Source organism: Fistularia commersonii, chromosome 8 (assembly GCF_037954325.1).
Source record: "Fistularia commersonii isolate RoL2024-O1a breed Wild chromosome 8, RoL_Fcom_v1.0, whole genome shotgun sequence".
NCBI lineage: Eukaryota > Metazoa > Chordata > Actinopteri > Syngnathiformes > Fistulariidae > Fistularia > Fistularia commersonii.
Genome location: NC_141291.1, coordinates 14,142,245 through 14,158,670, shown reverse-complemented (window position 1 = coordinate 14,158,670; position 16,426 = coordinate 14,142,245). Strand labels below are relative to the sequence as shown.

General features: G+C 47.6%; 2 protein-coding genes across 3 annotated transcripts in view; both read right to left on the bottom strand.

Moving 5' to 3' along the window:
* Positions 1-5,881, bottom strand: part of flt1 (fms related receptor tyrosine kinase 1) — a 30,911-nt gene extending 25,030 nt beyond the window's left edge. For both annotated transcript variants that reach the window (XM_086151300.1, XM_086151301.1), the window contains exons 1-4: positions 5,481-5,881; positions 3,536-3,632; positions 2,708-2,913; positions 763-893 (exon numbers count right to left, since the gene is read on the bottom strand). In XM_086151300.1, coding sequence (XP_086007426.1) covers positions 763-893; positions 2,708-2,913; positions 3,536-3,632; positions 5,481-5,535 — 489 coding nt within the window. In that variant the 5' untranslated portion in view covers positions 5,536-5,881. The remainder of the gene's footprint in view (positions 1-762; positions 894-2,707; positions 2,914-3,535; positions 3,633-5,480) is intronic.
* Positions 5,882-8,045: 2,164 nt separating this feature from the next.
* Positions 8,046-16,359, bottom strand: LOC147232047 (suppressor of tumorigenicity 14 protein homolog). The gene is made up of 20 exons (XM_086151637.1): positions 16,189-16,359; positions 15,956-16,045; positions 14,991-15,165; positions 14,750-14,874; positions 13,604-13,671; positions 13,330-13,523; positions 12,993-13,088; positions 12,559-12,778; positions 12,258-12,400; positions 12,061-12,158; positions 11,795-11,904; positions 11,321-11,454; positions 11,129-11,233; positions 10,700-10,810; positions 9,589-9,702; positions 9,350-9,469; positions 9,077-9,260; positions 8,621-8,892; positions 8,366-8,502; positions 8,046-8,215 (listed from the first exon to the last, which is right to left on the bottom strand). The coding sequence occupies exons 1-20, from the start codon at positions 16,357-16,359 to the stop codon at positions 8,048-8,050; spliced, it is 2,835 nt and encodes a 944-aa protein (XP_086007763.1). The 3' UTR covers positions 8,046-8,047.
* Positions 16,360-16,426: the final 67 nt, after the last annotated feature.

Here is a 16,426-nt window from a genome sequence, read left to right as displayed (position 1 = left end):
ATTTCAAGGATGTGAAGGGAGGCTGATATGTGAGTTTTCTGTGACTCACCGGAGTAACCAGGATGTTTGAGAGCTCCTCTACTATAACAGAGTAGAATAGTACAATAAACTTCCTACAGAATGGCCGGAGTCTCCGCATTAATGAACAACTCTTCTGATTAGAGACAATAGACCACACTTTGATGTGTGGCGGCCGACAGTAGCTGCCTCAGCTTCCTCCTGCGGCCAGGCCAGCTGTTTAAAGCATCAGGAGGAAGTTGGCAGCAAGGAATCCTACTCGATGAGGTGGAGGGTGAGATGTGGGAAGTGATGCTGGCGGGGGGCCAGCGGGGCACTCCAGACCCCGTGTCCGGTCTCCAGAGGTAAGAGGCGCCACTGCATCGGCACAAGTCATTGAAGGAAGGGGCATATTTGACTGGCTGAATGCATAAGCAGACATACTAAGGTTAAGGACCGAAAACTGATACGTGAACACAAAAGCAGACGCACGCCCAGGTCGTCAAATGTTTGTTCAAATTGTACCGGCTCGCTCGGAAGTGAAGCTCTCACAGTGACGTCCGCGTATTCCTTTCACACACACACTCACTGCAGCTGAAGGCTGCCAGGATGAGAAAAACAATGCGGGGCGAACGGTCCGGAGAAAGAGAAACCGGGGGAACGGCGCACGCGAGTCCCGATTGTTCAAAAAGAAGCTAGACTCGGTGAAGAATGTGCGTGACATAAAAAGGCAGCGGCGGCGTCACTCGTACTTTCCGCACTGACCTTGACGAGCATGACGGTGAGGTTAGGGTGGGTGACCCTGCAGGGGATGACCAGCGGCTCCTTCTGCCTCTCCTTCATGTACAACACATCCGGGCTCATACCGTTATGTTCCACAAATGGCTGCTGGCTGTCTGAAACCCAAAACACTGCGGTCAGGGACACACACGGGGTAAAGACATAAAAAGAAAGAGAAAATACAGAGAAGGTTGCTCTTTAAACGATCAATTCAAGCACCTTCAGGAACCTTTTCCTTATTTTCTTAAACAAGTGAGACCAACAGCTACATTTATGATAGAATAATAACCCAGACTGTCTCGAGGTGACATTTTAAGACAAGCGCTTGGAAAACCCTCTATTTAATTTTGACTGCGGCGTGAAAAAAAGAATCGGAACCAGAGAAAAACACAAAAAATCAATTGAAGTGATTAATCAGTTTATTTTCTCTCTTGACCAACCGCTAAATTCGTCCGTCTTTTTTTTTTGAGAGAGAGATCTTCAAAAATTATTATTACTAAATTACTGTTTCTAACATTGCTCTGTCCTTGCTCTCAGTGAGATTTCTCCCTTTTTCTGTGTGATCTAAATGTAATCTGTGCGCAGGCAAACATTAAATTTTAGGCCCCATATTAAAAAAAAACAAGAAGCTCTAATCGAGTCCGTCCCAATCCTGTGTGGATAAATGATTTATTTTTCCAGTCATTCGGAGTGAATTGAACCTTTATATTCGTCTGAAAATCGACGGAAAAACAAACATGTGCGGCGGCTCGGCAAGCACATTAACAAACACACTTGGAAGTATTAATCTCGACAATAAACGAGCGTAAACAAACACACACTCCTAAACATACACACACCCATGCATTGAAATCCCATTGAGCGAATGCTTGGCTTTTAGTCAACAATAAACACACAGATTGTTTAGAGGCAATCAAACAGCCTCTCTGTGTGTTTCACCTCCCGGCTCGTCTACCGCCATATTTCTGTGCCATTGAAGGTGTGGGTGTTGCTCGCTGTATTGTTTGGGACTGGATCTCTGAACATTTGAACAAAAGTACCCCAAGGACTGGTGGGCCGAGGGCTTCCTTGTTTAGCTTTGATTTCACGTATAGGACTCGGGGAGGAGGCTGCCACTGACAAGAGCTGCAGGACACGTCCGATGCTTAATGGACACGGTCGCCGGAGCGATTGATGGCTCCTGAGGGTCCTGTTGGCCAAACAGTAGTACGCTCCATGACCCTGGCCTCCTGGATGGCCACTGTACCCGGGCAGATGGACCCCCGAGGACAGGGCGGCGGCAGACATCGTGCCTCCGCCGCCACAACAGAACCGCTGGCCTTCATCTTATCCTTTACGGCTCCTCGAACACACACGCACATACGTTTCCAAATACCTCCCAGCCGCCACCTTGTAGAGACACGGCGACATCCCCTCCCGACACACACAACCCCTTCAGGCCCTTCCCCTCGGAGCCCCCCTCCGCCCTCCCGCCCCCGAGCACAGGATGCTTGAAGCAAGGCTGAGCAGAGCAGATAAGGCTGATGCCCTGGGAAACTCTGCCCAGGCCTGAGCCTTTCAGCAGCTGGGCTATTCCTGTCCCTGAGGTAGCACGTAAATGAAAGTAAAAAAGGATTTATATATAGACAACTGGGAGGTAGACCCGGGCTGAGAAAAGAGAGGCAGGGGAGCCGGGGGGTAGGAGGGAGGGTGAAACTGTGCCAGAGTCATCAAGAAGGATGTGTTGTTGGGACAAACTGTGTTTAGATATAATTGACTCTCTGGCATTGGTCTGTATTTAGCACCCACCGCATCCTGTTTAACCTGGGAATAAACAATAAGCATTCGGGGGGCGGAGGCTGGAGGGTGGTAATCTCTGTCATTGAATGGGGCACGCAAATACATTTCAGGAGAAAGGGAGAGTAAACAGATCTTCTGATTCTTGTCTTACCTGTGACATACACGTAAACAGAGGTTTGTTTTTGGGGACGGTGTTGGTAATGGCAACGGAACCAGCCGGTGTGCTGGGCCTTGGTATCGCTGACCGTCACGCGGCTGCAGTACTGCTGGCCCGTCCGCCCGCAGCGAGAGTCGTCCACTTGCACCTGGTCTCTGGCCAAGCGTGTTGGGAAGGACCAGGAGAGCTCCCAGCGACCCCTGGGGCAACAAGGCACAGCATGTCGGAACTTTGCACTCCAAGTTGTATTTTGGTTTCGTCCGTAAATGTTAACCGTGTGGCATGTCAGATAAAGCGTCACCAGAACATCTCTTCCGCACCTCCCAAAGCGCGTGTTTCTTCTCGACAGTATATTCAACTGCGATTTGATAAAATTAATGATAGATGTGCAGAGTTTGCCACATTTGGACATAAAAGCTTAATTTTCCTGAGCTCTTGGATGGTATACAAGGGATTCATAGCCAATCCTGGTCCAAAATTTACAGCGCGCAGGTTTGATAATGACATCACATGACAGTCCATAATAGTCCCATAGTCATACATTGTGTATTTCAATAATTCCTTCAATAATTTGAATGTGCTATTTGTTGCACTATTTCAATAACCCCCACAAAAATATAAATGAGAGGGTCTCCTCATGCTGCGTTCAAGGTCACAGTAAAACCTACGGAAATACGAACCCTCACACGGTCCAATTTCATAAATGTATTGCTTTGTGTAAATCTCATGAGAAAGTATTTTCTACAGAGGAAGAATATATACTTGGATGTCTGATGCTGCAATTCTCCTCCCACTCATGCGCCCCTGATGCCTGGAACTCACCTGCAGCTGAGCTGTAGCGTGTGATTTGCATGTCTGACAAGATGTGGGCTTGACACGTCCAGCAGAGGCACGCTGTACTTTCCCTTTTGCTCTTTGCCTGTGACGGTGAGAGAGAGCCAAAGTGAGAGAGCAGAAAACGTGGGGCATCATTACCGTCTACATTAAGGTAAGCGTACGCCTGGGCTGGTTGTATAATGTGCTGTTAGGGGTCAGAGGTCAAGGCTATGTCAGAGCTGTGTCAGACTCTCGAGAAGGTGTCTTGCTAGAACTGGAGTATTTTGAAAGGAAATCCTGGAAAGTGAACAAAGCACTTTGCAGAAAATAAATAGATTTGCGTAACAATCCCTCCGGAGCTTCTTCATTGCGTGCAGGGGTCGGGCTCGATCCCGTTTACAGCTCCACTACCCGTCCGCCCCCCCCAAAGTCCCCCGTCCGGGCCACATCCCCACTCGAGACACTTGACAGCTCGCATGGTGGAAATGCGTAAGCAGCGTCCCTCTTGTTTATCAAATAAAGACTCCATCGTCGAGCTTTATTAATGAGCGATCCAGACGGCTGTCCGTCCACCCTTTCCTTCCTTCCACGCAAGAGAGGACATATCATTTACGGAAGATTTGTCCTTCGATCTGAACCGCTCCTCATCCAGTCCAAAACTGGCTTTGGTTGACAAAAAAAAAAACAAAACTTCAGAATCTGAGGGTGGAATCAGTAGTCGACGAGTTTTTCGCCGGAATCCATTAGTGGCCTGAATTGTCAGGATCATTGCTCCCACTGGATGCCCTATTGGGCAGATCTAGCATTACTCACGCTGCTGGGACTTCCTATACTATTTCCTAGGATTTGACATGGAGGAGGCAAGAAACACAGACATGGGCAGGCAGGGGAAAGGAAGGTCAGACCCTCCAGCAGGTATTTTGTGACTTTGAGGTTTTCTACATAATCCGTGGTTGCTTCGCTCCAACGACAGAAAAATACCTTTTCATTCAGTCGTCAGAGACGCGTCTAAGAATCCCTTCTTTCGACATTTCAGGAATTCCAGAATTGACAAGGAGTTTTCTTTTTTTTTTTTTTTTTTTAATCAATTGACATATCCAATTAAAGAAAAACACTGGACTGATATGTATCTTTTCAGTGATTTAAATAAAAGGGAAAAAGAAAAAAAAAAACAGTTTTCAAAATATTCTGAAATGCAGCACCTGCAGTCTGGTGCGGCGCAAAACACTGTTTGAAAACCATGCGTAATAACACATTATTAACAATATCTGTTTATAAAAGTGTGCGAAACTGGCTCTACACCCGCAACATAATTTTAGTTTGTGACAGTTGCGGGGACTTGGGGCGCGGGGGTGGGGATGGTTCGCACGGGAGCGAACGGAGACGACCCGTCGACCGTTTTTTAGCCATCAGCCCAAATGACCCCCCCCTCCCCGGTTCCTGCCGCGCACCGTGGAAATGTTCCTACAGGCGACCGTGACCCTTCGTTCATTTATATCACAACTTCCATTTGACAAACTCATCATTCTCAGGAAGTAACGCCCCGCGCGTGTCCGTCCAGCCGGGGCCACTGGGGCCACGGAGGCCACGGCTGGAGCCACGGCTGAGGGCCGCCTTATCCAAACACACGTCCCGCAGGATGGCCCTTATCTCGAGTTTTTCACTCGACCTGGCAAAGGTGCTACGCGCAACCACGCCGCGGACACGCGACCGCGGCACCGGCAGACCCACAGCAAGTTACCGCGCAGGCGCGCGTCTTTCCTCCCCACTGTCGCTTTCTCCTTGGATTAATAAAATAAAAATCCACTCAAAAATGCCGGCGATTTAAAGAAATAGCATAGTCTTAATAAGATGAATGAGGAATAATAAATAAAAAAAAACTTACAAAAATCCTACTTCTGGTGATTTAAACATTTCAAGTTTCAAGTGTAAATTTGCGCTTCTTACTCACCCTTAGCAGCAACTCCATAAAATCCACAGAGCAGCGAGATGAGGAGACAGTTCATGATGTTTGTGGCCCCCTTCGGAGATTTAAATGTTATATGTGAAGTGACTGTTAATGATTTTCCTATTCCGGGTGCCGGCGGCGGCGGGTCCTCCGAGCAAAGCGGCGCCGCGCTCCTGCTCCGCCGTGCGCCCGGCGCGGATGGTGGTGACCGTTGGGTGGGGATAGGGGGCGGACGACGGCTGCCTTCCTGCGGGGTGCAACGCAAACGGGACGGCGAACTTGAACTCCGGTGCAACTTCTTTTTTTTTTTCTTCTTTTGTTTGTTTCTTTCCCCACCCTCCGAGTTTTGGATTCTGCCGTGGATTTATACTGTTCCCACAGTGGAGCCACCGGATGGCGGGCTTCCGTGACGCACAGCGACACACCCAGGTATCAGCCCCCTTCACTCCTCCCAAGAAATCGGATAATGAAAAACCAACATCTCAATCTTGTTGCGAAGTTACATCCTTAGTTCCTATTAAATAACTCAAAAAAAAAAAAAAAAAAAAATCAGCAACCTCTCCTTCAACTTTAATCAGTGCTTTTATTTTGAAATCTATTACGGTTAAGGTGCGCCTTGTCGCCTTAATTGATCATCGGCGTTCAAAATAAAATTAAAATTAAAAAAAGTAATAAAATGAAATAAAAAATAAAATAAATTAATCAATTTGAGACAGTTTGGTAAAAAAAATATATATATAGATAAAGCGTCAGGAACTGTTCCGTTAGATTTGAATAAAAATCATGTAATACGTGCGTCTCATTTCTTGATTTTGTGAGAATGAATGACCCCCCCCCCCCCCACGCCCCACGATTAATTATTAAGTTCCAAATATGTCAGCAGGTATTGTCAGACTTTTTTTTCTTGTCAGGGAATTACGCAGCGCGCAGTGCGCTGAGGATTCGCTCACGGCAGCACCACCGAGATGATGCGATGTGACGCGCCGCGTACGGGCCAAACGGCACGTAGGCACCGGTTTGCTCGCATCTGACAACAGTTTCCTCCCCTGTTTGTCTGGCCTTGTCTGGGGGAAAAGCCTTTTTCGAGGAATCACTGCCCTTAAATAGTCAAAAAATAAAAACACTTCAAAAAAATAACGCTTGTGACGCAACTTCCATTTACAACGGGTGACCTGGTGACACCTGTGTGCGCTATCCAATTTTATCGTTTCAGCCATCCTGCTCACTGTAAGTGTGTGCCGTGGCGATGCAGTGGCACGGATTGGCTGCTCAGTGGCGACACCAGCTACAATGAAAGAAGGGAGAGGGAAAGGAGGGAAGGAAGGGGATCGGAGGGGGTTGGAAACCAGCTGAGATCTAGAACCCTGTACCGCATCGTTCCAATAAATCTTGATGTGTTTGCAAGCGGCAGCATCCCGGAGGCCATCGCAACATCCAGGAGGGCACAGGAGGAAACGCAGGCACAGATGAAACCGTCACAAAAATCACTTCCCTCGGCCCTGGGTGATATATTCAATATGACCCTTCTAAAATTGGATAATATGCAATGTGGTCTCCATGCACATCCACAGTGCAAATGAGAGAGGAAATAAAAAATATTCATATGACGGCGGACGACCTCACTCCCCATTTAACCAAGGCGGTTTTCATGCATCACTGGGAGCATAGGGCTGTGACCTGAATTGAAACTTGATGATATAATAAGTTGGATGAAATTAAAATGAGCTAATTGCTTAAAAATTTTTAAAAAAGACAAGTTCCAGCTAAAAAGTGAAAATGTCAGTGACACAGTTGAGATAATTTAATTTTCTCCCCAATAACATTGTTACAGACTGATGAGCTTATTTTTTGACAGTTTGATAACTTGCTTTGTTCATATGGCGGAAAACACATTATTGGCTCAACTCTTAATGGATTCTTATAGAAATGTTGTTGTGTAAAATGTGTATGATTTTCCGAGTTAAAATATAGATTTACATTAACAGATAAAGGGAGGACAGGGAACAATTTACTTGCCCTGGAATGCAGTTTGGGTGGCGATAAACTTTGCCCATCTGGAAAAGGACAATTACCACTTGATGCTGGAAAAACATTTTAGGAAACGTATGTTTGGTTTCAATCGAGCTGAACAAGAAAATGAACACCGCCCTCATTTATGCAGGAAATATGTATATAAAAACAACCCCAAAATTCAGTCGGCTAATCTTGGCATTAACGCTGCAGAAGGTTGTAGTTAATCCCGTCACTTTAGGAACGCTGATCAGCGCCGCGGTCGGTTTTAAAGGTGTCCAGACAAAACCAGAAATGGATTAAGTAGCAGGGTTTATGGAGCAAATCTTATAATTAAAAACATTTAGTATTATCTCTCAGGAAGCCATCAACAAACAGGTACATTTTCTAATCAGCTTTCCTGTGCACATCAACCAGGTCAGAATCAATGGCTTGAGAATGGAGGGACACTGATGGGTTGACTGTCGCTTGGAAATGGGCTGAATTTCATGATCAAGTTGCCATCCCAGGTTGCCTCCCGGCTGGTTTGTCAGGTCGCTTCCCATCTCTCTGACGTCCGCTCAAACCTGTCCCTTGGTCTGCTGATGGATCCAATCCGTGAACTTGACCACCCTTGTGTAGACGCCTGGGCGGTTCTGCCGGGCACAGCCCTCCCCCCAGCTCACGACACCCGCCAGAAACCATCTCCGGCCGCGCTCCAGGCATACCAGCGGTCCTCCGGAGTCTCCCTGAATGCAACGGCAAAGGAGACAACAGCATTACATCTGGCACTTTAAAAGCTATATCACAAATAAACATCCCGCTGCCATGTCAAAATCTTTGGACAGATGGCTCTTTTGCGGTTGTGATAATTGATTGAAGATCAATTTCTGACTCACCTGGCAGGCGTCCACTCCTCCATGCAGATTGCCAGCACAGAGCATTCTGGGAGTGACAGCATCGTGATACAGCTTGTTGCAGGTATTCCTGTTTATTATTCTCACAGATGCTTCCTGTAGGCGAGTCGCTAGCTGACCTAGAATTAAAAACACATAAATGTGTGATACCCGAACTACCTTAAATGCTTTAGTTACTAATCATGATTAATACTATTAACCAAGTACTAAAATAATCATTAGAGATGCAGAACTCACCATCTTCTGTCAGGACCCCCCAGCCTGTGACATAACAGCTGGCCCCGATGGTGAATGTGTGTGAGGGGGCCGGGACACACACGGGCTGAACCACTTCATTGAAGAAGACCGGGGAGCCGAGCTCAAGGAGAGCGATGTCGTAGTCCGAGGTGAACTGCTCGTACTGCGGGTGGAGGAGGATCCTGCGGATCGGCCTCGCGGCCGCGCCGTTGTTCCCCTTTGCCATCACGCGCATCCCCATGTAGGCCCGCCATGCACGGGCATCCGAGTACCTAATGATGCAGTGTGCACAAACGCAGCCTTATGTCTCTTCTACACAGCTCTAGCAAATAACTGCCTTTAAGGCACCGCTTGTGATTTTACAGAAGTGCTAGTTTTTGTTTAAGACAAGAAGTGCTTGGAGAGACGAAGGGCAAAGTGATAGGAAGCACACTCGACGTCACCGGCGGCTCTTACTTGATGGCGTCTGAGTCCTGGAAGCAGTGAGCTGCAGAGATCAGCCAGCGGCTGGACACCAGCGTCGCTCCACAGACATGGCCGTAGCGTTCCATCTGGAGGCTGACCTGCCACGGCCACGAGCCTGTCCCGGCATCGGCGCCGCCCACAATCTTCGCGCGTCTCTTTGGCCGCGTGCCGCAGCCTGGGACAGACCAACCATCACAGAAATAAACCTTAATTTTCTGTTGCAACAGGATCGTGCGGGGAGTTTTACTGTGCGTGTTCGTTTACCACATCGCAGCTCGTCTGAGCCGTCGAAGCAGTCCTTCACCCCGTCACACTCAGGGTTGACCTTGCTCACACACTTTCCATTGGTGCATTTGTATGAGGATGAGGAGCACCCTTTGAGGTCTACGGGGAATAACAGATGCTAGTTTGAAAAGAATATACCTAAAGAAATCAGAATATGTGAAAACACGTTAATATATCAAGATACAGATCGGTCAGTTGCACATAGCACAAACACTCACATGCCCTGGTGCAGTTAAGTTCATCACTGCGGTCTTTGCAGTCGATGACACCATCACACACCGCAGACCTGGACAAACACACCTTGTTGGGGCACATGTGGTAGCATTTCCCTCCTGAAATCCAACATGCACGTTTCGTTTATCAAAACACACGCGCCCACGCACACACATACACACATGCCTGGATATGCGAGACAACCATGTGAACAAGTGGGAAAGTGAAAATGTTTTCGAAAAGATTCCCTTCCTGCAAATCCACAACAGTGGATTTAGATAATGTAGACATGAAGAGATTCACGGGCAGCCTTTCTGTAGAGGGGTATGTGTGAAATACTGTTTTAATGCTTAAGGGGTTGTGCAGCCGTTTCTGATTGGTCCCTCATTTTCTGGTGACTAAGAGCTTCATGGTCAGATGTTTCACCCCCCCCCCCCCAAAAAAAAAAACCAAAAACCTACAGTCAGCCAAATGTCTTAACTCTAGTCAATCCCGTTGTTCTCTTTTCTTTTCCTGGTTCAACCTCCACCTTGCATCGTCCAGTGGCGGCCCTTGGAGGGGTGGAGGGTGATGTTGGTATCTAGGGCGAGGGCTCTGGGTGCAGCCCCTGTCACCAGCGAGTGTCCCCCCCCCCCCCCCCCCCCCCCCAAAAGGTTGACGCCCCTGCTTGCTAGCCCCTGATTCCCGTCATCCCTGGCCAGCTCCCAGTTCCTGAGACCACGTGACATTCCCCTGGAGACAACCCTGCTCCAGCACAGCACCCAATTCACGTTTGTCAAAAAACCCCTTAAACGCCCTGCCTCCTGAGTGTCCTTGCGTTTGGGTCAGGCACACCTTCCTCAAACATGACGGAGTGATTCTATTGTTTAAATACTTGTGGATTAAAATGTCTTACACCTTAAATTGTTATCTGATCATAAATCTATTCAGGCTTATTTCTGACTTTTTAGAACTGCTTCCCAGTTTTGGAAGAACATAGTGTTTTATTACACGGTTTTAATCCAACCTCATGTAGGTAAGGTAGTTGGCCTCATAGCTGCAAAGATGGCTAGATTAAGAAAAAAAATAATTGAGGGAAACTGTGTGAATGTGTTACCATGGTGACAATCTACTCACCACAGGTACCCTCCTCGCTGCTGTCCTCACATTTGTTCTTGCTCTCGCACTTGCTGCTCTCAGTTTTACACTGTCCATTCCCACACAGTGTCTCCCCAGGCCTGCAGGATGCTACATGTTGTGCACACAGAAGCCCAAAATGACACACACGCACGCACGCACACGCACGCGCGCGCGCACACACACACACACACACACACACACACACACACACACACACACACACACACACACACACACACACACACAGACACACAGCTGAATCTACTGCAACCTTCATGTCCAATCAATTTTACAGTTAGGTATTACAATGTAAAGGTTGAATGAGCTAAAATTAGAGTGGTTTACTGTGAACGGTTTAGACAAAGATGTTGAGAGCTTTGATGTTTAAAAGATGTGGCGGGGAAAAACATGCAGACACAGACTTACAGCATTTGGCTTCATCCCGTCCGTCCAAACAGTCTTTGAATCCATCACACACCTTCCTCAGAGCGACACAGCGGCCATCTCCACAGTGAAACTGATGAGGGCAGGCTGGGAATAAACAGGGAGTCTGACAACAAATCCAAGTAGATTCTTTTTTTTTTTTTACAAGGGTTACAACCCAAGATGGACATTTACCTCCCTCGGGTGAAAAGACTCGGTAGAGCAAGTAGAAGCCCTTGTGAGTGACAGACTCGTCAGAGTGGAAGTGGATGGAGAGAGGAGAGGAGTAAACATGCTTCCTGGTGCCGTCCGACACTGGGTTACACAACCTGGATACAGACATAGAAATACTAATATTAAGCTATAAATATTAAGCAAGTCAAGCATTTAAAATGTAAAGACTCATTGGGTTTCACTTTAAATAACCTTTTTTAGCCTCATCATACTATTCAAAATATTTTTAAAGTAGATCCTAAACATATCTTCAGCATTTACTTAGCATCCACATAGCAACATTACCAATATCGGGTCATTGGGAAAGAAAAATGAGGATTAGAGAAAGAGAACAAGGTTTGAAGGGCTCCGGGGTTTTTGTGTTATCTGGTCTCCTCAGTAGAAGACTTCAGACGTCACACATCTGTCTGTTCCCAGTTCAGCTATATGACTCACTTGAGTCCCCCAACGTCCAGCCAGTCTTTCTCACAGCCATCAGATGACGGGGAACCTTGAAGGTCTATGCTCACAATCGTCAGGGAGATCAGGTATTCCGGCAGAGGGGCCTAAATAATATGACCAAAGGTCATGGCAGAGGTCAGGAGCTAGAAAAGGTAGTGGTAACACAACTCCATGAATGTCAGTCCCAACACATCACATCAGAGGAGCCTGCCAACTTCTCACACACGCACGCACACATGCACACACAGACACACACACACCCGAAGTGTCCATGTGCAGTCCAAGTTAGGAGGGTAGTAAGAGGGGAAGTAAGGTGAGGTTATAGAGCCATTCCAGGAGGTCACTGACCCTCCGCAACCTGCCAAGGGAGACAAAGCCAAAAAAGTGCTTTAAAAGTACTCTTCTAGCTCATTCCAGAGAGCAACACTGCATATGTGTATGTAGAAATCCCAAAAACCTGCTTTAGGGATGGCCTGGAAATACGCTTTGAAGATGGCTCCATCCCGCTGCCTGCTGAAGGAGAAGGTGACCAACATGACGTTTCCTGATGATGTCAGCTTCATGATGGGGGTGGAGCCAGACAGTGGCAGCCCACACCACCTGAGACAGGAGCGATGGCAGAGGCGTATAAAATGATTGGAGGATGAGAACAGACAGAAGACCAAATGGTGGAACGCTAAATTAGAAATATTTATATGACTAAACAGGAAGTGCTACAGACACTGCAAGAAGGAATCGGTGACCAGTGAAACGTCTACCTGGCGATGATCTTATTCTGTAAAGGAAGCAGGAAGTCATAGGCGGAGAGCTTGTGAGCGGAGCAGCTCCCTGGCGCGGCGCCGTGGAGGGTCAAGATGACGAGTCGAACCACGTGACCCGATGGCACACGTAGACGCCACTGGTAGTATGGCTTTTTGGGATTCATGAGGCTGAGGGTGCGGTTGTTCCCGTATTTAGCATACAGGTCAAAGGAAATGGCTGGACAAGGGAATTGATGGGAATTATTATCAAATCAGGCTGCAGATTGGTGACATGGACATAAAACAGCATGTCTGTTAGGTGATTCATACGCACACATTGGGAACAAATGTAAACAACGGGTTTTGTATTCAAGGCACAGAATAAAAATTGGAGGAATTTTCGAAAATGAAATTAAACTTCTAGAGTTCTGTCCTTAAGGCGCCCCCCTCACCTTGGAAGCCGAGCTGCCACTTCCCGCTCTGGATGCTGTTTGGATTCTTGATCTTGCCATTTTTTTCATCTGATTCAAAGTCATCAGGGTCCAAACCTGAAAAGCATCCTCAGCATTTAAACAAAAATAAGTCATAATTTTGTAAGCAGATAATTAAGGCCTGGTCAAGGATGTCTCTTGTGATATTTAGAACAAAATTAGAATGCTGAGATTGTCTGGGATTCATTGCATCTGCAAAAACAGAATCTAATTGATTTTGGAGTAAAGTTGGTGGCAGCAGGTGGAGTAAGAAAAACAAATTGAAAAAAAATGTGTGTGTGTGTGCGCGTGCATCTACCCAGCAGGTGGAGCATGTCGTCATCTTGCTCCATATAGTAGCGCTGTTCGTTGCGGCTATCCCATAACACCTTGTTGCTGCCAGGAAGCCTCCGTTGCAGTCTCTCCATACAGGACCTCTGGACTGCCGTGGCAACGCCTTCAGGGGCGGCGAACTCGCTCCAGTAGAAGACATTAAGCCCCTCGACTCCTTCACTGTCAACACAATGTTGCTTTACCTCAGATATGTTGCTTTAGTACATATTTGTTTATCAGTTTTTTTTGCTGCAGTGTACCTGAAGGCAGCGATTCCTGAGCGCAGGTAGTAAGATCTCCACGGGGAGGAATTGTAGAGATCTGAGAACTGATTTTCAAGGACAGAAAAAAAAGAAGACAGAGAGACAAAAATAGTTGACTAGGTGACAGATCTGCGTGATGTCACGGTGAGGTCACATTTCCAGTGTGTGACACATAAAGGCTTCAACAAAAGCAGCGCTCTTGTGTTTGAGTGTGTGTGTGTGTGTGTGTGTGTGTGTATTTGAGCAGCACAGAACTCCATTGTGCGTCTACCTGCCTGCCTTGGAGGAGCACAGCCCTGTGCAGTAGGGGTCAGGGTTTTGGGACCACCTGCTCTTTACTGGGAGTGCAGATACTGTAGCTGTTTTACAAGTTTCGCTGGCCCACCTCCACCATTGATTACAGGGACATTATCATATTTCTCCATGGGGCAGCTGGGATTGCGGCCTATCCGGTCACCATTACAGTTGCTTCTGACCTTTTTGCTCCGAAATCCACCCTTTCATTTCTCCATCCATCACCCCCGAGTCTTCTTATATCCTTGCTTGCCCTACTGCCCTGTCTCTTCCTCTCCAACCCCCTCCACGCCCCCACCCTGCAACTCTTCCCCTCTGTGGTTCTGCGGTCCACGCTACACAAAGTATCTGATTGTGTGAAAGCTGAACAGACAATGTTTTTATTGAAGGCCTGCTCTTCCTCTCACTCTCGCTGTCTGGGCCACACTCGGGTTTACAAATAATGGGCTTGTCCTCGGTCCTGAAAGGGCCCTGTTCCCCGGGGACCCCCGGGGAACCCGGACACACAGTGTGCCCAGGTCCTGTTTCAGCTTTACATTTAACACCGCCAGAGAGAGGCTGAGGAAAGAAAAGTGGGTGCGCAAAGGAAAACAAAAAACAGAAAGAGGGAGGACAAAGGGAAAAGAAGATAAAGCAGATGTAGAAGAATGCAAAGATGGACGCCTGAAGAGTGGGACAGGTAGGGGACTGAGGCCGGCGGGGTTTTTTAAAGTGCAGGGAAAAAAACGAAAACACAGGTGGCCTCCCGCGTTGAAAAGAGAGATCAGCTTCTGCTCTTGAAAAACATAGAGGCCCAGCAGCACTGGTGCACCGGTGAGAAGGATGGAGTGACTCCACCGCCTTACTTACGTAACGGTTTAAAGCCTGAGCCTGCAGATGGAACTGCGGCGAGGAGGAGTCAGTCAACTCCGGAGAGAAGCTCAGGTTCAGGAACTCCACGCTGCCGCCAAGGAAGAACACAGACGAAGGTGGAGCTGGGAGTGTGTGTGGAAGGGGGGTGGGGGAGTGGGGTCAGTATGAGACTTGAGATGCACTGTAATTCACAAAAAAAAAAAAAAACAAAGAAAGGGGACGGATGGTCTTTACTCACATGTTAAGTAGTGGAGAGTGAATGCAATGGCGGCAGAGAGGGGGATGACAGACAGGAGCATCAGTCTCCTCCGAGAGCTGCTGGCAGGGATTTGTACCCCACCCTCCTCCTCCTGTTGCTGCTCTGCAGGGGAGCTCAGTGACTGGTGGGTGGGCTCCTTCGACCCCCCTCCTCCCTTTCAGAAGCAAGGACTCAAATATCATTCAACTTTTTGTTTTTCTTTTTTTCAAGAAGTCCCAGCTCAAGTTGCCCCCTAATCTTTCATAGAGAAAGTAACCTCTGGCTTCTGCTGATCCAAACCCCCCCTCAGCTGAAAGGGGCTTCTGGAGCCCGGCAGCGGTTGGCAGCCCCCCCACCCATTGGGGTGGGGGTTGGGGTGGGGGGGATAGACAAAGCGTGGCTGCATAGGGGGGCGCTTTCCCACGGCCCGGCTCTGCCGTGTCAGCATTCAATCAGGTGGGCAAACTATTAAAATCTGGCCGAACATACAAGCAACACTATGCAAATATAACAAGTATAAAAACTCATTTATTCCTCGGTTACTTAAGTCGATGAACATGAACGACCAATAGGATGAGGTCTGGATGGATGGGGATGACAAGATGCACTTATGCAACTAACGTCAGGTTGTATGTTGTGTTTATATGTAATGGTGTGCTATGTATGAAGCTGTCTCTTACAAATTTTTCCTGAGGGAGACAAATAAAACCTTTAGAGGATATTAATTTAACAATAATATATAATTGAATATATATTTCAATTGTATTTGTATTTATTAAATATTTTTTTATACATTTTATTTAATACATTTAATTAAATTATCTGATGATATTGAAGATAATCCTAGGATGAATGGTTACTTTGAATGACAGAGATGTTGCTTTAAAAACAAAGAAAAAAACAGGAAAAAGAGTTCAACAAAGTTTTAAATGTTGCAAAGGGTTGCAGGAGGTGGGGTAGCTTACCTGTGCAGCGGGTTGGCTGGGGACGCCGTGCCCGGAGACGCAATACACCTGGCAGGTTTTGCTTTTCGGGAGACCCCTCATGGCCCTGTCCTATTCGGCTCCGGAGAGAAGGTAAGCTACAGCACACAGAGGCACACAGAGGGGAGGAGACCCCCGGCGGCTGCGTCCTTTGGATGGGAATTCGACCTGAACGGCTTGGATGCGGCAGGGAAATCGCCGCCTCCTGATCCTACCTGGGCGGCAGGTGTCACACTGTGTCCCAGAATGCAGCGCGGGGGGACAATGGGACCTCTATGACACAGTGTGGGGCAGACGGAACTCATACTGCGCCTGTGCACGGCGCACAGCTGGGGTTCACACGCCACAGATTTGACAACTGAAGCCAACACAGGTGTTCTTGGCATTTTTGCCTTTTTAATAGACTTTACTGAACCGCTCTGCATTTAGAAAAGACCTTCAGACATGCCATTA